The sequence below is a fragment of the Aythya marila genome, assembly GCF_965140915.1.
Source record: "Aythya marila genome assembly, chromosome: 4".
NCBI classification, from domain to species: domain Eukaryota; kingdom Metazoa; phylum Chordata; class Aves; order Anseriformes; family Anatidae; genus Aythya; species Aythya marila.
In genome coordinates, this window is record NC_139045.1 from 47,846,581 (window position 1) to 47,872,756 (window position 26,176).

General features: G+C 40.7%; 1 protein-coding gene across 3 annotated transcripts in view; it reads left to right on the forward strand.

Moving 5' to 3' along the window:
* Positions 1 to 25,724, forward strand: part of DLC1 (DLC1 Rho GTPase activating protein) — a 224,264-nt gene extending 198,540 nt beyond the window's left edge. For 2 of the 3 annotated variants that reach the window (XM_082759727.1, XM_082759728.1), the window contains exons 3-14: positions 1,963 to 2,044; positions 8,964 to 9,027; positions 11,962 to 13,388; positions 14,456 to 14,632; positions 16,587 to 16,746; positions 16,987 to 17,185; positions 19,593 to 19,806; positions 20,157 to 20,271; positions 21,415 to 21,636; positions 22,342 to 22,559; positions 22,697 to 22,870; positions 23,473 to 25,612. In XM_082759727.1, the coding sequence (XP_082615853.1) occupies positions 1,963 to 2,044; positions 8,964 to 9,027; positions 11,962 to 13,388; positions 14,456 to 14,632; positions 16,587 to 16,746; positions 16,987 to 17,185; positions 19,593 to 19,806; positions 20,157 to 20,271; positions 21,415 to 21,636; positions 22,342 to 22,559; positions 22,697 to 22,870; positions 23,473 to 23,593 (3,173 nt within the window). In that variant the 3' untranslated portion in view covers positions 23,594 to 25,612. Of the gene's footprint in view, positions 1 to 1,962; positions 2,045 to 8,963; positions 9,028 to 11,961; positions 13,389 to 14,455; positions 14,633 to 16,586; positions 16,747 to 16,986; positions 17,186 to 19,592; positions 19,807 to 20,156; positions 20,272 to 21,414; positions 21,637 to 22,341; positions 22,560 to 22,696; positions 22,871 to 23,472 lie in introns of all 3 variants that reach the window. The other variant, XM_082759726.1, reaches the window with a different exon arrangement.
* The last annotated feature ends 452 nt before the right edge of the window (positions 25,725 to 26,176 follow it).

The following is a 26,176-nucleotide window of genomic DNA, read 5'->3' on the forward strand; positions in this document are numbered from 1 at the left end:
CTTATCTGGTTTTCTTTTTTATAAAGCAAACTCCAGCTGCTGCTTGTAAGAATGAGCATAGAAAGTCCATTATTTACAGTGAATAACCATTGGAAATTATAGCAAATGCTGAGCTGACCTTCTTGAAAAATGATCTAGTTGAGCTTTGATTTGCAGCTGCATTGGCAATGTGAGATGATAATAGCATTTTCAAAAGCAGCACTTGGCAAAAATGTCCTTTGCAGTTTCTTTTTTTTTTTTTTCCTTTTTTTTGGGGGGAGTGGGAGTGATGCCAATGGAAATGCCAAGATTTTCTTAGGATGCAGATCTGGGACTGTGGTTCCAGTCTTTGTTAAAACCAGGGACAACACTGCCAGCTGAATATGTGGGCTTGTGGGCTTGTGGGCTTTGTGCTATGCTGAGCTGTAAATCTCCTAAGAAATTGCTTGCATTCAAAAAACATGCCCTACCTATGGTTGCAATTGTCCTATCTAGAAATTCTAAACTCTTATTAAGTTTCTAATTTAGGACCATGTTCTTGCCTAACATCAAAAGAACCGCAGAGGTGAGAGCAAGATGTGAGAGCAAGGCCAGCCATTCCCATTGAAAAGCCAGCTGTCCTTATATGAAAACAATATGCCATTGTCCTTTTCAGGCCCTTTTGGCAGCAGCAACATCAACAAAAACAGCAGCAGCATAAATTAAGCATAACAAAAAATGGATTTGTGCAGACCATCGACATCTTGTCACCCATCTCATTTAGTGTGCCCACAAGAAAACATCTGAGAGAACATAAGATGCAAGCCCTCTTAGAGGAAAAACTTAGATCAGCACTGTTGAAAAGTACCAATTGAATGTGCTCACTTCCTTTGCTTGCATTTTGGACTTAAAATAGTAAAGGGGAAAACTATGGATCTGTTTGGTATAAAACGAGAAGTCACGTTTAGGCAGTACACATTTAAAATGGAGATTAATCTGTGAAACTTCATGGTTGCTCTGCCTTCTAAAACTGCAGTTTTCTATTGAAAAGCCAGAAATTCTTGTATTTCACAGAATATGTCAGCATAAGAATATTATATATCTTCCAGTAAATTAACACCAGACCTATCCTTTTCTTCATTTCAACTCACTCTTCCCTTGTCTGTGGAGATTAAAACATTTTATAGACAATCACTTGGACCAGGAAAGTTGTATGAAACTGCAGCAGTACTTTGGGAGTTTGTCCTTGTATTGCTGCATGCCACGAACACCCAGGGGCTTTGGTGGGAGTTTTGGTTTTGCAAGGAATTCTAGATCAGGACCTATATGACAGTCAGGAATCTGTGGAGGACAGTAAATAATATATATGTAGTCACTGCTTCAGAGCTGAAGTAAATTTTCAGCTCTCTGCCAACATTGTTTCCTCCCCCTCACTCTCCCAGTTGTTTATCTAAATAATCTTTTAAGGAAAGGAGGCAGTATGGGTTCCACGCAGCTTGGCGCTCTTTCATTTCAGCCCATATCTCATCAATGTTGTAACAGAGTCAAGCATTTAAATTGCTTGATTAACAGCCAAGGAGATTCTGTTTTTCATTCCAGAGATTTGGGTTTTACTGACCTTTTCTCTTTAATGTTAGATACTGGTACTTTGATGGAGATTGTATATTTATTTTAAATAAAGCTAGCCTGAATTAGTTTCAGCTTCTGATGTTGGATAGGAAGTTCACATTTGCCTTGTTTCCTCTCCTGTTGTTTCATCTTTGCTTTGCTCATTTTTTCCCTATTATGCATATCAGCTTTCAGTTATCAAAGTTGCACGTCAAAAGCTTATAGACAGACAGCAAGCATCTCTGGCATCTGAGCTGGTGAGATGCATGTTTATCTGAGAAATGCCAATCATTTGCATCTTGGTTAGCTCATCTGGAGGCAGCTGGTGGTTTTGAAACAACTCACTGCTGGGAATAACTGTTTTTTTTGATTCCTCATCTGCCTCTGTTCCTACAGATCTCCTCTTTCCAATTGACATCGCTCTAGTTAAGCGAGAGCATGACTTCCTGGACAGAGATGCTATTGAGGCCCTATGCAGGTAGGTGGGAAAAAATCACACTGCATCTTGTAACAAAACTCTTCCTGTATAATGGGAAATGTAACCTGAGAAAAGCATAACCACAACTGAATTATGTACTATAGGCTTAATCATTGCTTTGAGGCCTTTTGGTTATCCATTATTGGTATGCATTTTTAATCCAAACAGTATATTGGGCTAAGTAGTGTTTGGGGATCTTATTTAAATCAAAGCTGGGAGGAAAATGGCAGTAGTCTTTGTAACAAGAGTCTTTGGTACCTATTTCATAGCTGTATCGTTTATTATTATTCATTATTTACTTGCTTTTATTATTGATTCCCAAATGAGCAAGCTATGTGAAAGCAGAACTGTGTAGGTGACAGCAGTCTGTACATACAACTATAGCATCAGTTCCCATGCAGGAATTATTTTTCTGGGAGCAGTATTCACAAAGCCATGCTGCTGCATTCTCTTACCCTCTGACCTCAGGGCAGGGCATCACCCTATGTACACCATGATCACTGAAGTGAATGTGGATGGCTCTAAAGGATAATGGGAGTGAATCTAAAGGCTTCACCGCCACCTCCAAGGCTGGCCTGCCCTCAGCCACATGCTCCCATAGCTTATCTTAATTGTTTATGGGCTCCTACAACGAACCAATTCAACTTGCTTACCCAGCTAAAAAAAGCCTCAGTAGTCCTTGCTGGGTTAGGAAATTGGATCAGCACATGAAAAGGAGTAATGGACTCTGGAGTGGGTGCAGAGGATGACCACAGAGCCAACTGCAAAGGCAGGACACAAGGGGTGGGCAGAAAAAGAGAGAGCAAGACTTGGCTGTGTGGGGCAGCTTGTTTTTACAGAACTACAGCCCCAGTATTACCAATTTTATCATATAAGCAATTACTTTGGCCCCATTTTACACTTATCCATCCATCGATTGCCTCCTCTAGTGCGAGTTTATAATCTTAAATTGCAAAAAATGCAGTAATTTTTCATATCTTCTATTACCTAGAAATAAGTGCAGTTTTCTCCCTTTGTCCTTCATTATAGCAGCTTTCCAAATGGTCGTCTGAATGAACGCTTTGGATGCTACATGCCTGATGGCCGCAACTCTAAATGTCAATAATTCTAATGAATTACAAAACCCTTTTAAGAAGGGCTTTAAGTTTATAGTGTTCTCTTGCCATCATGCTTGGAAGGAAAAGACAGAAAATGGAATTTAAAGTTCCTCAGAAATATTTACAGGATTTTCAGACTAAGGAAACAGATTTGTTGTTCAGTCGTTGAGAGGGGAAAAATTTTATTCACAGTAAATTCACAATCAAGATGCAGTGTAAAGCGCCTACTCCGTCAGCATTAAAATGTGATACATTGGTCTGCTTATTTGTGTGCTCTGGAGCTTGTGAAGTCATTGAACAGAAAGTACAGCGATGTGAATAAATGCTGGTTCCCAGAAGCATGGTATTCCCTTGCCAGGAAAACAGAATACAGTCAAGCCAGCATATTTTGGATCTAGTGCTCTCCTGCAAGAATACTTTTTATTTAACCTGGGCTTATTTAGATAGATGGGGGAAAAAGACAACAGCCCGTTTCTTACTGGTAAAAGTAAGAATATGTCCTCCATATCTCTCGGAGACTTGCTGCTAATAAAAGCAGTTACCACTTCTATTGAACTTAGAGGACAGCAAAAAAATCCGTCCTAAGAATGGAATCTTGTGTTTTTAAGCCTTCTAATAAAGTTAAGCAAGCCAAAATGATGTGGGTATATACAAATTTTGTGAAACTAGGAAATTTTTCACAAGTCGGCTAATTGTAAAATAACCTGTTCACTTCTATTTTCAAATTGTTTTCCATGTAGTGTGCATAAGAAGTGTGCATCTTCATGTAGCTTGAGGCAGATTTTAAAGGCAAAACTATATCATTCTGAAGCCTGTGGCTTATTTTTTACATAATAATTTTAAAACTGAAGCTAAAATTTCTCCAGAAGCATTCAGATCCTACCTTAACATAAAACTGAAAATCATCCTGCATGTCTGAATTTGGCTTTTTGTCATGTGTATTAAACAAAAGCAGTTCATTATCACGTTTCCACCTTTATTATTTTTTTTTCACATCTCCTTGTTTAATTTTGTAAAGCTCATTAAAAAACATGGAGAGGCTACGTCATGTGGAATGCTGTGTTTCTTCCTGAAACCTAGGTTTATTTTGACTCATGCCATGGTCAGTGTGTAAACAGTAGAGGATTTTGCTCAGTAAAGGAGTTAGAGCTGTTTCACAACCATAAGTCTATTGCTGTTTTTGACTAAAAATCAGAGTAGTTTTGGAATTATTTGCATTTTCAGCATAGAGCTAAATGAATGCTGTATGCAGTTAATGGTAACAAAATTCTCCATGCTGAGAATCTGCTTTTCAATATAACCAGCAGTCTTCTCTCAGCAGTTTTAATCACCTTGCTCTAATTACTGCACGTGGAAAAAATCATTTTTAAAAAGACTGTAGAAGTCACAATGACAGGGACTTTTTTTTTTTTTAAGTTTGAAGCATTTAAAACAATAGTTTACATCTGAACAGTACTGTCAGTTCTTGTTTACATTAATTTTATTGAACCATAATATTAACATGACTTTAACAGTTTGGTAATAGTGCTTTGCAAAATTCATTTCTAAATGGAAGGGGTTTCAATGGCCACCCCACGAAGGGTTTTCTTGAAAATTTTTAAGTAAAAAGCAAGTTGAGACTTGAATTACAGAGATAGCATATGGTACTTGGTAAAAGCAGAAGATAAATGGTTAAGAAATGTCATTTAGTGATTGTATCACGTAATGTAGGGTTAAAAATGTAAGTCATGATTCTGCTTTAATTTGCTGGGATGCTTCACATAGAGACTGTATATGAAGTGCTGCTGGCCTTGGTTTCGTAAGCCTCCGTGTAGATTAATGGTTGGGAATTTATCTTGAGAGGGCAGCTGCCTGCATAATGCGCTCATGAAGCTAAGTACTGAAACATGCTTATCCTAAAGGCTGTTGTTGCTAAGTGCGAATTACATAGCAAGCTGTGATGGAAATCCTATTTAATCTCCTCACACATAACTAGAAAACTGCCACACTGTCTACCCAAGAGGTTTCTCAAATCTTGTACCATCAGGATTTCTCATCCAAGAAATTGATTGTAATGGATTAGCACGAGCAGCAGTCACTGGTCGTATGGCTTGGTTTGTGGAGAGCTGGCTTCCTTTGCAGGTTATAACATGCAGATGAACCCTGGGAGCCAGCACAGGGACTGTCCACTGCGGCAAGACACAAAAGCCCTTGTATCATCAATTAGTTACAGGTATAATGGAGCTGGAGTTTGCCCTGTAGTAAGGAATGAAGAATTTAAATCCATTAGGAAAATATTTTAAACTGAAGTTCAAAGCTAGATCATACACTTACTGAGATGGAAAATTCTCGTTTAAAATCATAAAATGCTTTTATCTGATGCACTGTGCTGCTCCCACTATTCTTGAGTGTGTGGGATGAGAATTTTCTGCTGTTAATGACCACAGAATGAATTACCAAGTGGTTATAGCTGATATAGAACTTACTGGTTCTTAGGTTAACAAAGACTTCCTATTACAAGGCCATAGGTTAATTTATAAAATAGCTGAAGTTAGCCATGCAAGTTGAAATTTTTAGTAGTGTGCATGTTACCCAGATTGCATTTCTTAAAAAATAAAATAAAAATTGAAGCTAAGCTACTTCGGCCATTTCTGAGAAGATGACTGGAAAGAGCACATTGTTTGCTCATTTCCTGGAGAAGGTCTGGTGCCTCATGTTTAGGGTCCAGCTGGTACAGGTTTCCACAGTAGCCCTGGGCTGATATGGGCCAGTCACAGTTTGGGGACTGGGACCGAAAAGCAGGCTCTGTCATGTTTGTCACCACTAGGAAGAGGGGCTTTGCAGAGCCCAGGTAAGAGAGTATGGAGGACAAGGAGAAGGGATGTGGTGGAGGTGTAACACAGTTCTCCTCCACAGTGAGATACCCCCTGGATGTGCAGGCCTACAGAGAGAGGGCCGACCCAAAGATAATTACCTAAATGATGGGAAAGAACATTATCTTGTCATCCAGGCAGTCATTCAGAAAGACAGTGGACAGGGTAGGAGGCATTGCAGAAATGGAGATTGAGATAGCAAGGCGGTGTAAGTGGCTGCAACCACTGTCTGCAGCACTCCTGCCCCATCACTCTGTCTCCTCTAGAAGTCCATGTGAAGGTGTCACTGAGACAGGTTTGGGCAGAGTAAGACAGAGCTAAAGAATGAGAATCTGCTACCTGTCAGTGGAGAAATTATGAGCTGAGTTTATACCTGGGAGCAGAATTATCTGGAGAGAAGGTCCAGAGCCAGAAGAGAAAATTGAGGTTCATTAACAAGTACCAGTTTGATGAGATCTGTAGAAAATGAATGTGCGTTTGCATGCTTAAAATGTATTGCAAAGCATACACAAAGTGAATGTTAGTGAAAGTTGTATGGGTAATTCTTGTGCTGGCAAAGCCTGAACCTTGCATGCTTAGCTGTGCAGACTCAATAACTTGTTTGGAAGGCAGCTCTGCATGCCATGCTGTGCTTTCAGGGTCCTTTAGCTCCAGGACCTGGGCACCACTGAACCCACGTAAAAGCTAAAGCGGGACGTGTGATGTATATAATGAAACTTACAGACCTGAGGCAGTTGCTGCAGAGCATTTGGATTTTAAAAGGGAAACTGTTTTTATGATGAAATTATGTCAGATGTTTGAGGGAGCCTTTATTTGCCTCCCTGCTGTTGTGTTTAACCTTGCTCACAGGGGGTTACGTTATCTTGCTTTCATATTCGTTTTTGTGACCTGTGTGCTAGGGGATTTTTTTTTTTCTCAGAGTCCCTATTTTCACCTATTTCAGGGTTTTAAGTTAGGTAGGAGAAAAGTCTGTGGATGTAATCTTTGTGAAATCAGAGATTGCCTTTATTAGCGATTGGATAGGCTGCAGCAAGATAAAGCCTGATGCAGGGATTCAGTGATAGCTGCTCCCCACATAAGTCAAAGGTTGCCACAGTGTGAAATTCGTAAATTATTACACAGTAGAGGACTGAAAATGATGCAGTATTCCCTGCCATTGAGGTCCGGCAGCTTGGAAGGAGAATGTTTGTGAAGCAGGGGAAGGGAAGCAGCTCTCTGCTGCTGTGTGGCCTCTTAGAAACCAAATACTTGGGTAGCATGTATGTGGGGCACTCACTCCTCACCCATGCCATAAACACAACTGCTGGGAAGGTCACGCACCCACCAGTAGCAGCAGGAAGGATTGCGCCTGCTGTAAGTCAGAGCAGAGGTGAAAATGGAGAGATCTGGATAACTTTCCTACCCTGCCACTGGCCTACCATTTGACCCATGGCAATTCTTCCTGTTTCTCTTCTTTTCTGCTGTGTTGTGGCTGGGTCTAATTATAGATCAAACCGTCCTTTTTTACCTCACGACTGCAGCAAGAGCACCAGTAGGAGCTTTTCCATTTTCTTTGATGGCCTCAGGATCAAGCCCTGTGTAAATACCATCTGCAACCAATCCTGTGCATGAAAGGAAAGAGGAAAGAGAGGAAACTAGTAATCCTTCCTGTGCACACATTTTCTAGATTCAAGTTACAAGTTTCAGGAATCTGAAAAGACTCATCTGAAGCAACAGGACAAGTCAGCGTTTTTTATCCTTTTACTCTTTTTTTTTTTTATCCAACTCTTTCAAAGCTACCAGTACAGGTTCTTTACATTTTGCTTGAATGAAGTAAGTGAAAATTACACCACTTCCTTCAGAATGAAGCAGACTTTTTAAACCTCAGCCTTGCCCGTTGAATTTGCATGAAAGGGGCAATTCTTCTCCTCTGCCTCCCCCCTTCACATGTTACCATTCACGTGGCTCAGGGAGCTGACATGGGCAAAATTCAACACCCCCAAAAAATGGAAAAATGAATTTTCAGCTCCTCTAGCCCACAGTACAGCCTCGCAAGTGGAAGCTTTCCATGAGGGAGGCAGGAAGATGGGGGACAGAAGGAGGGCAGAGAGGTTTCTTTGGATGTGATGTTTCCCATGACTGTCAGAAGGAATGGACGGGTCTAGGGGATGGGGAATAAGAAAGAGTGCTTAGTTTATTTTAGGGATGCTGAATCACAAGCTCATCAGAGAATACAGGGATGCTTATATACATTCATACAGTACTTTGAGATGTGCATGCAGAGTGCTCTTGCATGTCTTAGGGAGGCTGGTTAATTCTTGTTACTGCAGCAATTTATTTTTATTGTTTAAATTTTAGTCCTCAAGACCAACATTATTACACATAAAAGAAACTTTAGTTTAGGAAGGAAAAATGAGGTACATGTATGTGCCTTTTTTAAAAAACGATAGTTGTGTTGTCCCAGGATTGTATTGAGAATAATTATAGTACACTTCTCACAAACAAAATGGGCCCCTAAGAAGTGGAAAATAAGTTTTCCTGTTTGAGCTTTCAGCTTATAAAGTATAATTTTAAAGTGATGTGCTGTTTTGTACAGATGTGTACAGTGTCAAATAAGCCTATTCTCTTATTTACAGGCTGTTGAGATGGATTGTTTCAGGGTTTGAATGTTTGGTATTTAAATAAATGTAATTATTACAATTCATTGATTACAATGCGCTTCTTAACTTACTCTAAGTTTCTGTTTACTTTTCTTTACTTTGATTCAGGTAATAGTGACAAATAGTCATCCATCCCTCCCTCTGAAGTTAGAATACAGCCAAATGTAATGGGTTAATGGTTAAGTATAATTAGGGCTCTAATTGAAACTCTGCTTGTGGCTATTTGTATGCAAAGCGGTTTGGGGATAGCCTTCACAAGAGCTTTTGAACTGAAATAGTCTGTGCCAAAACACTGGAGTTTTCTCTTAATATGGTTTCCTTTGCTTTACAGGCGCTTAAATACTTTAAACAAATGTGCAGTGATGAAGCTAGAAATCAGTCCCCACAGGAAAAGGGTAAGTACCTTTGACATCTTCTGTTACAGCATTGTGCGTTAATAAAACTGAAAAAAAAAAAACCTAGCAGATTGTTTAGCTGTAGTGTAGGATGACAGCCGAGTTGAACCTGCCAATGACTCATAGTCAAAACTCTGCTTATATTTCATCTTATGTTCTCACTTAGTGAAAACTGCAGGGCTTGGACCTGCATAAAGGTTATTTGTCTAGCTAACTCTTCCATGAGATGCAGCTCTCAGCCTGAAAAACACTGGGATTGTCTGCCTGCAAGTGGAGTTGTTTGTGTTGTAGCTTATTACTTGCTCTCAGGCGGGATTGTAATTAGTAGGCATGATGGAGGGGATCCTGACCAGCCACAATGAGCTGACCTGAATGTTAGAACATCGTCCTTGATGTAATCTTCACGGTTTTGGTTCTTTGCCATTAAATTGGAATTGTATTCTTTTATTACAATATAGGCAGTGTGACTGTGTCTGGCATGTGAAAGAGATGACCGTTTGTAGGATTTGGCATGTTGTTTCCTTGTTTGTTTGGTGGTGTTTGGTTTTTTTTTTTTGGTTTGTTTGGTTTTTATTACAGCTCAAAATTAAAGCAAAATATTTAAAGAATATATTGACTACCTTTTTAGGAAGCTTACACATCTCCAGGGAGTTTAGGAGGAGTTAAAAGGGTTTCTTGATTTTTCATGATCCCTGTGGAGCGTAGTGAGAAAGAAGAGAGGACCTACTGTAACTTCAGTAAGGTAGTACAGACTGAAAGCTGAGCTGCTGGATTTTGCTAGTAAGGTACCATTTGATAGCTGTCTTAAAACTATGTGGGTGTCCTAGGAGGGATCAGTAGTTGATACTGTCCCCTGGGATATGACGACTGCAGATAAAGATGACTGAACTAAGGCAATACAATGCTGCCCTACCCTTAGGAAGAATGCATACAAATGCTCTGAGGTTGTTTACCAGGAATTAATCCCCTCTTTCCCTATCTGTTTGTGGTATGCTGGAAACAGCACCCAAGTTCCAGAAGATAACACTCTGAGGCAGCATATATATGAACTTTTTTAAAGTAGGGGTATACCACTGGCCTGCCTGTTTATGACCACCAGAAGATTTCTCCTCCTTGTTTTTCAATCCTGTTAACACTGGAATGATCAGTATTGCTGCTAGATGTCAGACCAGACCCAACTTCTTCCAGAGTCTGGATGTTACGTTTTGTTTCAGTTCTTCCTGATTTTCACTCACCACTCATGTTCTGGCAGATGGACTTTGATACCATTCCCATTTGCTGTTGACTTCATTAAAATTCTTAGCCTTTAAAGCTTTTTAATACTAGGGAAAAAATTGTGCTGACAGAAACATATGCTTGTTTATGTTGCATCGACTCTTTGCAAATTAAGACTGCCTTGCTGTTCCTTTTTTCCAGTCAAACCACGTTCACCACCAAACCATCATTATTACCCATTGACAGTTTCAGGTGACATTTTTCCTCTGGAAAACTTTAAATAAAGCAAGCCAGTCCTCTTAGGTTTTCATCTGAGTAATGGACAGAAACACTGGTTGTATTAGCTGGGAAAAAAAGAGAATAAAACTTGCTCTGTTTCCTGTGTGTATTTGGTTATAAAAAATAAATATGGTGTTTCACTTATCTTCCTGAGCTGATGAAATGTGCTAAGAGGGAAAAAAAGAAAAAAAGAAAAGAAAAAAAAAAAAAAGGCACCAGGAGAGGATAAGGAACTGAAGTATGCATAAATAAAATACTTGAAATATGAATAACTTACTTATTTTTCAGACTATGAGTGTTTGTGTTCCTGGCACACAAATAGTTACAGTTTGAGGTGTGCATGTGTACTTGTTTTTAAATTAAAGCAATCTAAACAAATTAAGTGAAACTTCAGCACCCATGGAGCTGTGTGGCAATTAGTCTTCCCTACTCTGAACAGTGAAGGTTATTTTGTGGTTTCATGGTGTCACATTCAAATAGCTCTCATTGGCTTCATTCTTCTAGCTGCGTGTAACTTGAAATTTTCCAGATACTTGGAAGACCAAAAACTTCAGTTCCAGGATCCTTCCCTTTCAGGATTTAGATGAAAAGACTTAGACATAAGTGATGTACGTGTAATTGTGCCCTCGAGCATTCGTCATACATCAAACATAATCAGGGAAGATGCTATTTACAATTTACTTACGTGCTATACCGCGAGTGAGCTTTTGCTGCTCGCTATCTATGAGTGTTAAAGTTTGCCTGGAGCAAGACTGAAGTAGAAACTTCACAGGACATTCTTAAAATGTTAGCTGCTAGCCTGTGGGAGGAAGAGTGGACCAGGTAGGAGCCTGGAGGCATCAGACTGTAGCAGTGCAAGAGTTTCTTTTGCTGTCTCATTAGTCACAGTGAGGAGACCTTTTAAACTTCCAGAATGGGTAAGGAATTAAGCTGCAACAACTCACAATGTATGAGAAACATCTCTTAATTGCAAAGAGGAGTATAAACACAGAGCCACTATCAAAAGAGTGTAACTTTGGAGAGAGTCCAGAGGGACCCCAACCCCGGACTGACTCCAGTTTAAAATTTTATGCATGCCAGGAATTTCCATTGATCTGAGGGCTATCCACTGTGACCAATTAATTAAAAGTCTATGGATACTAAGGTTTTCAGAAAAGAGCAATTTAAAGCAGATTGCATTGTTTGTTTCTTTTTTACGAAGCACATATCCTTTGTATTTAAAAACTGTTAAAAAGTACTGTCTGTCCTCTGTAATCTTTTCTTCTGACAGGCTTTATGGCCTAAACTTCCTCTCCCTGAAGTAAGAGACTGTTTTTGCTTTAAATTCATGAGAACCAGGTCGTGCTTAACTCAGTTTAGTAGGCATTGTATTTAAATGCAGCTGCATTTGTGATGTTGGCAGTTTGCAAGCATTATTTCCAGGGTTCTTTTTCTCTGCAGAGTGAAGACTCAGATGAAGATGAACCGTGTGCAATAAGTGGCAAATGGACTTTTCAAAGGGACAGCAAGAGGTGGTCGAGGCTTGAGGAGTTCGATGTGTTCCCTCCAAAGCCAGACTTGAATACCTCCTCCCCAGAAGCTCCCCACCTTACAAACGCGGCCAGCCGTGAGAGCGTGCTCACAGACCTCAGCGAGCGGCAGGAGGTGGCTTCAATTCTCAGCATCAGCAGCACCAGCAGCCACCAACCAACCCTGCAGAGTGAGGCATCTACCACCAGGACAAATTCCGTCGTGAGCGTTTGTTCGTCAAGCAATTTCGTAGCAAATGATGACTCATTCAGCAGCCTGCCCTCCCCCAGGGAACTGAACAGCTTCAGCTTCAACACAAAAGCAAATGAGAAGAACACCAAGTCTAAAACAAAGAGCCTGCTCAAGAGAATGGAGAGCCTGAAAATCAAGAGCTCTCACCATGGCAAGAACAAAGCTCCTTCAAAGCTCGGCCTTATTATTAGCGGGCCCATCCTGCAGGAGGGCATGGACGAAGATAAGCTGAAGCAACTTAACTGTGTGGAGATTTCTGCCCTGAATGGCAACCACATCAGCCTCCCCATGGTACGAAAAAGGAGTGTCTCCAATTCCACCCAGACCAGCAGCAGCAGCAGTCAGTCTGAGACAAGCAGTGCCGTCAGCACACCCAGCCCTGTCACGCGAACGCGCAGCCTCAGTGCGTACAATAAAAGGGTGGGCATGTACCTGGAAGGCTTTGACCCCTTCAACCAGTCGACCTTCAGTGATGTGATGGAGCAGAACTTCAAGAACAGGGGAAGCTTTGCAGAAGACACCGTGTTTTTTATCCCAGAAGATCACAAGCCCGGCACTTTTCCCAAAGCACTCTCCAATGGCAACTTCTCCCCAACAGAAAGCAATGCTTCCGTGAACTGGAGGACAGGGAGTTTCCATGGCCATGGCCATCTCACCCTCCGGAGGGAAAACAGTGGAGACAGCTCCAAAGAGCTGAGCATGGGAAAACGGCGCAACTCCGCTAGCTCAGTGAGCAGCCGCCTGAGTATTTATGACAACGTGCCAGGCTCGATCCTGTATTCCAGTACGAGTGACTTGGCCGACCTTGAAAACGAAGACATATTCCCAGAACTAGACGACATCCTGTACCATGTGAAAGGGATGCAGAGAATAGTAAACCAGTGGTCAGAGAAGTTCTCGGATGAAGGGGACTCTGACTCAGCACTCGACTCCATCTCCCCCTGTCCTTCCTCCCCAAAGCAGATCCACCTTGACGTAGATAATGATCGAACAACACCGAGTGACCTTGACAGCACAGGGAATTCACTTAATGAAACAGAAGAGCCTTCAGGGATGCAAGACAGAAGGGACTCTGGGGTGGGCGCATCTCTGACACGGTCTAGCAGGTGAGCTCATGAGTGCTGGGGCTTGGGGTGGCCCCACTGAGGTCCTCTCCAGACCCACTGGTTCTGCAGTAGCTGTACCACACCCGGTTAAGGCCTTCCTGTAATAGAAGTTAGGGCCACTGAAGCACACATGTGCTGTTCCCATCACTTCCAAAAACCATTATAGCCAAGGAAAGTATTTGTACAACACTTGTAGATAAGTGATTCCCACACTTCATAGCTATATGTTTATATGTTCAGCTCAAGTCATCACTGGAAAAACAGCCTGCTCAGCAAGTCAGCGTTTGGAGCAATGTTAAGGCAGGTCTGGGGGGTGGGAATTCTTCAAACCGAAAGGGTGTGTGGGAGGGAGAAGGACCTCAAGTAGTACTATTCGCTTTTCAAATTGGCTAGGAGAGCCAGTGGAAGTATGGTCTGTTTTGTGTCAGCGTATAGTAAAAGCCTGGACTTTTAGACTGTCTCAAAAAAAATGCACTTTTAGTAGCAGGCTGTTTCTTAATAGCATGCTAGGGCACTAAATCTGCAGGGAAGATGGGGCTTGTTTACTTTTTCTTGATCACTGTAGCACAGTAGGGGCTTGGGGGAGCTCCAGAGGCTTCAACAGTTCAACAAACTCCCAACAGTTTCTGTTGGGAGTTTCACCACGTATTTTATATTGTGAATAGAGCAAGGGGCTGAACTCTTTCTAACTTTGTTTCCAGTTTTCTTTTAAAACTGGTGCAAATCATTTTGGGCTCGGTTTCTGTTGTCCCTTAGTTGCCTACAGCTGCTTGTATAAACTTAATGGGTCTTTTAGAAGAGCTTAGTTCCCGTTTGATGTGTCTTGAAATTTGAGGCCTTTTTTTTTTTTTTTTTTCTTAATGGAGTTTTTTGATTCTGACTGACTTGATACTGAAAGGGTTTCTGGGAGAAAAAAAAAAAAAGGTTTTGGAGCCCTCTGAGGATGTCTGATAGTGCAAGGCCACATAGGTCAGCTCAGAGTGTATGTTCCTATTGACACACGTTGCAGGGAGTGAGGCGAATGTCTCAGTGACCTGTCCTTGCTCTGTTCCCTGTCACTTCTGCAGGCACAGGCTGAGGTGGCACAGCTTCCAGAGCTCCCACCGGCCCAGCTTCAGCTCGGCGTCTCTGCAGATCAACTGCCAGTCCGTGGCACAGATGAACCTGCTGCAGAAGTACTCGCTCCTCAAGTTAACAGCTCTGCTGGAGAAGTACACACCTTCCAACAAGCACGGTTTCAGCTGGTAAGGGCACAATGCCAGGTGTAGACAGGCCATCTGTCCAAGCACAACAGTTTCACTAGTCCTAACTAACTTTTGGAAAGATACAACAAATCCCTCCATCCTTCTTTTTTCCATATTTGCACTTCTTCCTATAGCCTGCACTAACAATGATTTGTGGTTTCCTAAGACGGTGCTAACTAACATCACTAACCCTTTACATAAACGTAATCTCAGTAGGATTGAGGGCTATGTTCAAGGAGGCATGTGAGGGAGTAAAAGCAATCATGTCCAGGCCAGCTGGCCAGCTTTCTGCGTGGCAAGATGTCCACTATCTGTAGCAAGAGAAGGACACGTGGTATATTGAGAGAGTTAGTGAGTGGTGGCACAGAGCTCAATAGATCTGAAGATGCTTCAGTTATTCTTATTTTTTTCCTGCATAGCTTTCTCTATTTAATCATGTCATTAAATAACATAAGCGTCCTTTAGTTCTAGTGTCTTGTTATCCAACAACTATCTCCCTTCTTTAAAGGACTATAAATCCAGCACTATGGATCCACTTAACTTGAAAATAAAAGGGGGAGGGTATGGAGGTTGGCAGAATCATGAATTTTTTTGTAGGCAGCAATATCTGCTCTGGCCAGGTGTTTGTATCTAAGTTGTTGTTTTGTTTGTTTGGATTTTGTTGGAAGAATGAAATAGAAAGCTTTTTTATTATTGTATCTGCAGTACAGCCTGTGTAACCTTCAGGATGCAAAAGACGCAGTAAAATTTTTCTTCTCCCTACCACAGGCCAGCCTCCTCCCTTCCCCAGGAGTCATAGAGAGTATTTAGCTTCAGCATCAAAGTACCTCCTGTTCAAAGGCTGTTATTATGTCAGCCTTTCTAAATACAGAAGTTGTTTGTTCTGAAAGACAGAAATAAGTATTGACCAGTTATCCCTGCATGCTTCAGATTCTCGGTGGAGATCGCAATGTGTTTTTTCACATTCCATTGGCATGTTTTTTGACAAAGCAAGTATTATTCGTGCATATATCAATAATGCCCTAAACTTAACTGTATGGCAATACAAATTGGTTCTGTTTTCCTATGTAACAGATTAGTCAGCTGTAAATCCAAGGCACTGTTTGTATAGCTGTACTGTATATATCGAAATGCTAAATAGGTCTCCCTGTTCTCCAGTGTTACTGTGTCCTATGAGCTGTTATACCATACATTAGCTTTTCTCCTTGTTTAGGAGAATGATCTCAATATTTTCACATTTTAATAGCTCTTTTTCCTTTATGAAAGCAACACTTGGGGACCTCAGGGTAAATCATTCCTTTGTATTTAGTAACTTTTTCCTTGGAGTCAAAAGCAAATGGAAAGGCCTCTCATTGAAACTGGAGTGGGAGGTAGGGGTAACAACAGTAACTGCCTGACAAGGAGGGGGGTCCCTCAAAGGGGTTGTTTATAGAGCTGAAGTTTTTAGCTGACAATCTCAAATGTATTACATCAGTTTCCTGCTGTTATGCACACTGGTGGGTGGTGGACCCAGTTTGAGGACTTTGCAGAACAAGTAGTTGACATACAAAAGCTCATTGTTCAAATGCCCATCTTTCCTGAAACCTAAAGAAGCAGTGTTATAAGGGGTCACTGACCACAGGATTTATTTTGACTCCATTGCAATTCACTCTGGCCCCTGCAGTTTTTCCCTGTAGCTTTTGTCCTACTAATATTGATAGAGTAGCACCACATTAATACGTACAGGCAGCATACAGCTCTGAATGTTAAGCCTTTCTCTTAGAGAAACTGTTTTCTGTCCTCTCTCCCCTCCCATCCCTGAATGAATTAGCTTATTTATATTCTCACTACTTTTCATATTACTCAGCATACTAAAATATTTCACTTATTTTCACTTCGTGAGTTACTGGAAATCTATAAGATAAATGGTCGACAGAGGTTTAATCTAATTTTGTTATTCCCTTTGCTTAAATAGGGCAGTACCAAAATTTATGAAAAGGATAAAGGTGCCAGACTATAAAGACCGAAACGTATTTGGAGTACCACTACAAATCAATGTGCAGCGCACTGGGCAGCCTCTTCCACAGAGCATTCAACAAGCCATGCGGTACCTTCGCAACCACTGCCTGGATCAGGTAGGTTTTTCTCTACTCTCATCCCCTTCTCATTCAGTACCCAATGCCCAGCCTTCCATTGATTTTGTTGTTGTTTCTGGGTCAGACTGAAAAAGCAGACTCAGAACAAAATGAATAATTCAAGGAAAGCTTTCCATGAAATTAGAATTCATACGTAAGAGGCTAAAGAACATACTTATATTTCAATTTTGCTATACTCAATGTAAATGTGTTTACTTTTCCATATACAATTACCCTTAGGTTGGACTATTTAGGAAATCTGGAGTCAAATCAAGAATTCAGGCTTTACGTCAAATGAATGAGAGTTCAGCAGACAGCGTCAACTATGACGGCCAGTCTGCTTACGATGTAGCAGACATGTTAAAGCAATTCTTCCGTGACCTACCTGAGCCCCTCATGACCAACAAACTCTCTGAGACCTTCTTACAGATATACCAGTGTAAGTACTGAGATTTCTAAAGCTAAATGGCTAACTGTCATTTGTGTAGCAAGGGTGAGACTTTCTAACACTGCTCCCCTGGGCACTATGCATGTTGCATGTGTTGGTCTTTCTCTTTCTCTAGCAGCCATTATATTTCAGGCTGCCACATAAAGAACTGATTTTTGATATTCTGACTGTATAATGATTCATAGGACAGGACAAGTTCTTTTAATTTCACCTTTCCCTCAAGTTTCCCTCAAGGAACAAATAAATCCTCCATCACTTGCTGTAGTTTCCTCTGTTCTTTGAGCATACTTGACACTACAGTTTGAAGATAAACTGTGTCTGATGTGGCTAAGTAGAGGGCTTGTGCAAACATTACGTTCACAGAGTTTGGGACTTTTGAGGGGATTAAAATCCACTGAATAACCGAGATGGGGTTTTTTGTTTGTTTTTGGTTTAAAGAGTAAGATTACCAAAGGAATTGTATTTTCTTAAAATTCATATTATTCTATCTCTCACCACAACTTTTGAAAGCAACCTTTTAAGTTGAAAACTTTTCTGTTACTAATTTTTAGCTACTTTACTGGTAGGTACCATAAACAGAATGTGCTTAGAATAAAAAACATCAAAACATGAATTTATCAACACACCTCGAAAGAAAGAATTCATCTTGCTGGGATGTCAGGTTCAACTCCAGCTAGAGATACATTCCCTATTGTGAGTTAGATAAATCAAGTTCTGTATACGTGGATGTTTTGTGCTGGATCTTTCCAAATCAGTTGCCCTTCAAAAGTTTTTCATTTTTGTTTCATTAGGAATACTTGCATGCTTTATAAAAGCATTTTATTAAACTGCCAAAGATGAATTAATGTTTGGTGACCAGAAAACCCCAAAGCTTTTTGAAATATTCATGGAGGTCCACACTGATGCACTATGGGCACTTTGATCCTCTAACACCACCCCATGTATTCTTCCCATGGTGGCACAGCTACAACACAGCTTGATACAAAAATACTTCCTTTGAGCCATTACTGTATTTTGTGCCTTCCCTGTGATGATGCAAATGCTCTGTCCAGGAAATTCCTTCAGACCTCTGTAGGTGGAGGTGACAGTTTAAAATAAGAACATATGTACTGTTATTTCACAGCACATTTTTTTGTTTGTTTGTTTCAATTCCCAAGAAAGTTTACGGAAAAAATGAATTAGACTCTCCACTTCCTTGCATATTCCTTCCACTTCCATATTAAACAGCAACTCTTTCTGATTTAGTGCCAGAAAAAGTTTGACACAGTATTGCAGAAGTATATTTTCCTTTCCCTTCCTTTCACAGCTGGTAGGTCTGAGGAATCCCCAGAGGTGGTCGGGAAGTATTATCTCCATGCAAAGCAAAGAGCCTTAAAGCAGCTGTAAATTTTGCTTCCCTGCAAAGGACAAAATTTCTCTTTGCTTTAGAGTTATGCACCAGGCTGCACTCTGGAATTGCCCGTACAAAGCTTAAATGTGCTTTGAGCTGATTGAAGGGAGTGAGCAGAGAACAGTAGATTTTTCTTAAAATTGCATTCTAAACTCACTTGCCAGCCTTATGAAATTGCTGAAGCCCAGAGTAAATACCAGTTAAATATCTGGTTAGCAACGCATGTATTATGAGCCATGCAGCCAGGGCAGCATGGTACTAATGATGATATAAATGCTCCAGGAGTCAAACTCTCGTGTTGTCTTCAGGGATGGCCTGTTGGAAATCCCTTTATAAGAAGCAGATCTGGTCTGGGTTATTTCACTATTTGTTCCCTTCAAGTTTGGAGGAGAAGGCCTTATATAAAGACACACGTCAAATTTTTCCAGTGGATGTTTGTTGTTAGTAACCAAGGAGCTGTTTAATGGTATGGGGCTTCACAGCACTGACTTTCTTTTTCCACTGCATGACTTTGAATGATCTACTCAATAAAGTAACCCTGTGTGTTTGGTAAAGCACTTTCTGGCTCTTTTATGACATCATTGTTAAAAAGGTCTGCTAGCCAATTTATTTAATTAATTCACCTATTCTCAAATGCATTTGTTTTGAATTTCTTTGAAAGCCAAAGAATTTCTAAATTGGCTGGACTGTGTTTGCTTGTTCGCTGCCTGAGTCCAGGATTCTGTCATTTTAGTGCAAGTAGCTGTTGAAATTAAATCTAAAATTAACTCTGGCCTAGGCACAACTTCTTCTTGCTTGCATTTCTTGTGAGGCAGGAAATAACTGAGGGCAGTTAAACTAGCGGGTTAAAAAAAAATCCTTCATGTTTCCTACGAATGGTATGCATCCTGAAGGAAATCACTTCAAACTCGAGTCAAGTATTTGAAGCTGGAGTTTGCTTTGGGATGTATTCATGCTGTGTGTGTGGAAAATCAATGGGCTGATGAGAGAATTACTAATATTATGCAGATGTGCCAAAGGATCAGCGTCTCCAGGCTATCAAGGCTGCCATTATGCTTTTACCTGATGAGAACAGGGAGGTCCTCCAGATTCTTCTCTATTTCCTGAGTGATGTCACAGCTGCAGTGAAGGAGAACCAGATGACACCAACAAACCTGGCGGTGTGCTTAGCACCTTCTCTTTTCCACTTAAACACTCTCAAAAGAGAGAATTCCTCCCCAAGGTACGTTTCAGGAGAGCACAGCTCATTGCTGCTGGTCTTGTTGACCCTGCCACTTTTGATCCCATTGAACACCTCAGAAGGCACGAGGTGCAGAATGGTTATGTGACCCTACTTTTTTAACAGATTTGTTAAAATGTTAGCTCACAAAAGGGAAGAAATGGGGGGACTCCATAGAAGTTTAGTATGAGTAGCAAAAGAAGTCAGTAACAGCATGCCAAGATTTAGTCCCAAGCAACCCTGCTCTAAATCACCAGCAGCTTCTGGAATCCTACTGTTTTCTTACTAAATGTCTCTCTTGCTCTGTGTTAAATAACTGAATTTGTGTGTGTGTGCTCTTCTCCCCTGTGAAGGGTGATGCAACGAAAACCAAGCCTGGGAAAACCTGATCAGAAAGACCTAAATGAAAATTTGGCTGCAACCCAGGGGCTAGCCCATATGATTGCTGAATGCAAGAAACTCTTCCAGGTAAAACACGGATCTGCAAAACTGATGGGTGCAATGTTGGCCAACATGACTTAGCTTTCCATTATACAGCAGACCTAGGAACTTCTCTTTATTTTAATAAAGATTAGTATATGTAAATAATTTTTTAAAAATCTTTGCATCCTTATCTGAGTGCATGTGTGAATTTGAAGTGGTGCCAGATATGTTTTGTTGACACTGGCACTCAAAAGACATGAAGCAGTTGTGGGGTCTGGGGCATTTTTGTGACATCCCAGCTGCACTCGAAACGTGTGTTCAAACTTCTATTGTGCAGCCATGAGGATCTGTGAGCTTCAGCTCTAATTACAAAGCAAGAAGCTATTTCCAAGAATTTCAGTGCTTGCTTTATACTGAAATTCCCAAGGGAAGGCAAGGCTAGGCCACAAAAGCATCCTGAACGTGACACTATCAGACTGGCGACTGAAGGCTCCATAACAACTAAAGCACGCTCCCTCTAGAGCCCAGCATGGAGAACCAGACAAGTCTGCGTCCTGGTTTTCCTCACTGTCATCAAATCTTTTCAGAGCCCACAACTGAAGGCATGCCTGTCTCTCTTCTTGCAGCTGACAGCTGGCTTCTCCTTCAGTCAATCTGCAGGATAAGCTTTGCTATGGGAATGAGTCTGAGTTGTAGAGCAAAGAGGGGATACACCACAGAAAAACTAAAAACCAAAAGACACACTGTAACTGAGGGACTAATCTGTGTCAAATCAAGGTCACAAAGACACAGACTTTGATATTTCTTCACATTGACTGCTTGACCTGACAAATAAATCTTTTAGAATACCATTTGCATACTAGATCAGGTAACTTGCAGATATAATTCCACAGGCAAATAAACCTCTCTAGGCATCTCCTTTTCTACCAATGGATGTGACTACTGCCAACTTCAGAGTGAATGAAGTAGGCAGTGAGCATCTTATCAACAGAAGAGTGCTGCAGTCTCAAGATGATGTTTAAAAAGAAAAATGAAAGAGTAACTGCATGTTAAAGCACGTGTTAATGCATATATCCCACAGCTTGCAAACTAGTGTACCCATCTTACAGTGACTGTGAAGCTGCTAGGCTAACTCTGGGATTTGGGGGGAGAGCTGCAAGAGGATGATTTGTCCTTGTCACCCCTCAGATACCCGAAGAAATGAGCCGGGGCCGGAACTCGTACACAGAGCAGGAACTGCGTCCCCTCAGCCTGGAGGAGCTCAGGGGCAACAGCAGCACCACAGAGCCCTCCGACTACCACTGCTACCTCCAGGACTGCGTGGATGATTTACTGAAGGAAATGAAGGAGAAGTTTAAAGGCTGGGTCAGCTGTTCCACCTCAGAGCAAGCAGAACTGGCCTACAAGAAGGTATGCATCCTGTAACGCTGTCCGCTGCTCTGGTTTTTAGCTTATCTTCCCTTAATACAAGCCAGCTTTTGACGTGGGATATTACAGAAGGATATCACACCTTTATTTTGTGGATAGATTTAAGAAAAAATAATGATCTTTTGACATAGTTGTGCACTGTCTAAAAACAACATGTCTTTCAGCAGTAGTCAGAGAACATGCATTGAATTGAGTTGTTGTGTTTATGCAGCCCAGGAATGCTCACTGCGTTGCATTTACACGCCCTCACTCACTTGTGCAAAGCCTTGACAGGCTGACTGAAGCCTCCAAGCACTTTCGTTATGCAGGCAGCAGGAATGAAGTTTCTCTGCTCTAATCTCGCACAGTTCAGAGCTAGAGAAGGGAGAAGTGTTTCATTGAAATTTGAGCTAGGACATTTTAAAAAATTAATTTGGAAAACAAGGGCATTTTTCTGCAGCATCACAATTTAATAGCAGTTCATGCTGGAGAATGTAACTATAATGTAAAAACCATTTGGAAGTCAGTGTGCAGATGCCTTTGGCTATTACGAAAACAACCTCAGTCTGAACTTTACGACAGCCTTAGTACAATATATGTGTGTATTTCTGTGTGTATGTGTGCGTGTATTTAATTTGCTGTGTTTATCCAATAATATAAAATGTAGAGAAAATGTAGAACTGAGGACTCTGCGCTGATTTTCCCCAGGCATGTGAAGGACCCCCACTCCGGTTATGGAAAACTACCATCGAAATCGCTGCCACACCAGAGGAAGTTTTAAATCGTTTACTTAAGGAGCAGCATCTTTGGGATGAAGATCTTATAGATTCAAAAGTAATTGAACCTTTGGACAGCCAGACGGATATCTACCAATATGTCCAGAACAGCATGGCACCTCATCCAGCCAGGGACTTTGTAGTCTTAAGGTAAGATCTTTATATGCTGTAGTTTTATTATCTCCCCCCAGCAACCTTGCTTATTTATGTATGATTTAAAGTTTATTAGATGTTTGAATTCCTGTTTTTCAAAGATGAGACTTTTTTTTTCTTCGTTTTATTCATAGAACATGGAGAACAAACTTCCCAAAAGGAGCTTGTGTGCTTTTAGCAACTTCAGTGGATCATGACCGTGCTCCAGTGGCAGGTGTCAGAGTCAATGTGCTCCTGTCTAGGTATCTGATTGAGCCCTGCGGGTCAGGAAAATCTAAGCTTACCTACATGTGCAGAATTGATTTAAGGTATGAATTTCCATTTTGTCCTTTTGCAACAGTAAATTGTCTTTTAGAGTGCAAAATTTTGACAGTTCACAAGACTACAGCTTAGGCAGCAGTACATAGTTTTCAAATGCATACACGCAGGACTCTGAGATGTCATAAAATCATAGAATCATAGAATATCTGATTTGGAAGGGACCCACAAGGATCAAAATTGCCTTCAGTGCATGTCTAACAGTGGGGATGGTTTGCTACATTAGAAGCTCCTGATACGTGCACCACCACAGGTATTGGTACTATAACCCCACTCCTTCATCTAACAGATGTATTCAGATGCAAGGACTTGTTAACTTTAATGAGAAGTTAGTAAAGCAGACCAAGCTCTCAAAAACTTAAAAAAAAAGAAACTTTTTCCTCACTGCAGCAGATTTATTTTTGAGCAAATCTGTGTATTAGTAAGGCTGAGCTGAGCAGTAAGCAGTAATAAAGAGAGATATAAAGTAATAAAGAGTAATAAATTCCCAGTCAGGAATTTAACCAAGTAGATATATATTTGATTCTGACTAAGAAAATGCGTGCAATGTTACTGATACTTGTTTCTTCTTTCCTTTTTCTCCACCCATCAGGGGCCACATGCCAGACTGGTACACCAAGTCTTTTGGACACTTGTGTGCATCTGAAGTAGTTAAGATACGAGACTCTTTCACTCATCAGAGTCTTGAGAGCAAGGAAGTAAAATCCAGGTGACTACTGAAGAGGAACAGCCGTGCGCTCCACACCTCAGCAGCACAGATATTACCCAAAACTGAGGCTCGTCTGCTGCAGACCATCTGAAAGTCATGTCATGAAGGGATGACAGCATGAGAACTTGACTGTGAGCATTACTATAGGACTGTGGCCATACCATACACTTTAAAGCTGCTTCCTGTCTGTGTAAGGCCTATAGTGTAGGCCTCGACTGGAATACATAGGAGGACTGTGCAAAGAAATAAGTATTGTACTATTAGATGGTTTGATTTGCTTCTGAGAAGCAAAATTCTTTAAATGCAAAATATATTATGAAATATGGTGAAGGCTCATCATTCCCATGTGAAATACTTAGCTTTATGTACATACCCATGTCATTTTATGTGTAGTGCGTTGAGGGACTGGTGTATCCACTGGAATAGTTGGTACTCTTCAATGTGTTCTCACTGAGATAAGCAAAGAAAGGTTTGCACAGAGGTTAAAGTGTGAATGAGTGTGTTGATGGTTGAAAGGATAGCAGAAGTTGAATTTGAAATGTGTCTGGTACACTGATAGGCAGCCAGGATGGATTTTAATATACTGGATACAGTTGAACCTAGAATTTGACTCCTCCGTGGACCACGAGTTGCCATCCTTCCCATTTGCCAGTTCTGCGTTTTCCTCAGCTCTAATGTATTTAAAACACCTACGCAGATATTACAATAGGCTTGCTCTGGTTAGTGTTCACTCCTTATCCAGATGATCTTTTGGGAGTGATTAGCAATTCTATAGCAATTTTAAGTAAATATATTTCCAAGCAACACTGCAGCTTAGAACTGAAATGCTTATGCAATGGTCAAGAGAGCCAGTAATGTCAGTTGCTATATTGCCAAAAAACGTTTGTTGCTTTTACTCCTATCTGTGTTAACTATGTGTTTTAATGAGCTTTTATATATTTTACTGTCTTTTAACACTACAGAGTAAAAAGTAAACACTGGAGTCCTGGTGTTGGGATGTGGCAGGACTCCTGTAGCAGCAGGCAGACTGTGGCGGGTGGGAAGGGAAGATTTGTAAGAGTTTGTGCCCTTTCTCTCTCTACGTTGCTTGTTTTCCTATAGCTGCACATTAATGTGAACAGAACCTGAATGCTAGCAATTTGGAGGGTTGTATTTGGGGGCAGAGAGGAAGGTGGGACATTTTTTTTCTTTTGTTTTTGTTTGTTTTTAAACCCTTTGGGATGTTCTCCCCTCTGCGACAACCAAACTACATGAACTGTAGGAAGTCGAGGTCCTCTGGAAAGGTGTCTTTCTGTAGGTTTTACTGTAAACGTAAGGATTTGCTTTCGAGGTGCAGTATTAAGTGATAAATGTATTTTGTGGCTAGGGTATGAATGAGTTGCAAGATGGAATTTTGACTGAGACTTTGTTACCATTGTCAGTATTATTTTAAGCTTTTTGAAGAAGATTTTTTTATTATGGCAAATAATGTAGTACTTCCAGTAACAATGTTCCTCATGAGTAGGAAAGCCTTGTATATTCTTCTACATCAAACACTTTTGAATTTGTAAAATTGTATGTTGTACATACCATTCTATTGTAAACATGTATACTTGCCCACAGTGTACTGTCAAACATAGATAAAGCATGATAAAGATTATTTAAAATATACCTGTATTTATACCTCAGATATTCTTTTTGGGTTTTTGTACCTCAAGTATGTTTTCTATTGTAAATGTGCTTTACATGACTATGATCTAAGTGAGAGAAAGGAAGATGTTTAACTTGCTATAGATGTCTGTACAGAATATACTCAATAAGTGCACTATTAAATGTTTAAAATTGGAGAAGTGTAATTTTTTTTTTTTTTTTTGATCCTTCCTTCCCCTTTCATGTCTGCAGCCTGTTTCTGAGAGCAGAACCAGCAGAATCAACACCCTCAATGATTTCTCCAGTCTTATCTGAACTCCACTGCATCCCCTGGCCTAGGCTCAAAGCCTGCAAAGGGTAGTTCACACCAATGGGAGTCACTTCGAGATGGCATAGTAAGATGCTCTTAGGTTTTTTAAGGAACTCTGTATTTGTCGAGACTTTGAGGATGACAGGTTAAAGGGAAAACCATCCTTGGTGAGACACATTTGGGAAAGTTTGCTGTCCTCACATATCAATAACTGACCTGCACCTACATCTTAACTTCCAGCCTGTGTTTTTCCACAATAGGGCTCTTGTATTTAATGAGCTGTAGGCACCAGGATGCAGCTTCATGTAGGTTGTTAACATGACTAGCAAAATACATCAAAATAATTTAAAAAATAGCAATCAGTAACCTAAAGAAATCAATATTTTTAAAGAAAATTGATGAATGACAAAAGTGTCTTTAATTTCAGAGGTCTATTTTATATTGGGTTGGTACATGTACTTTATCTGACTTTTCATAGTTGTTAAGAAAGGCAACTTTGATTGCCATCAATTCTATAGATACTGCTGGCAAATCCCAAGCTCCTCTGCCCTCTCCCAGACCACTATTTTTGATTACTAAAATTGTGTTACCAGCACAATTTTAAAAGTTTTGGAAGACATGCCTGCCTCCATGATGGTGGACAGCTGG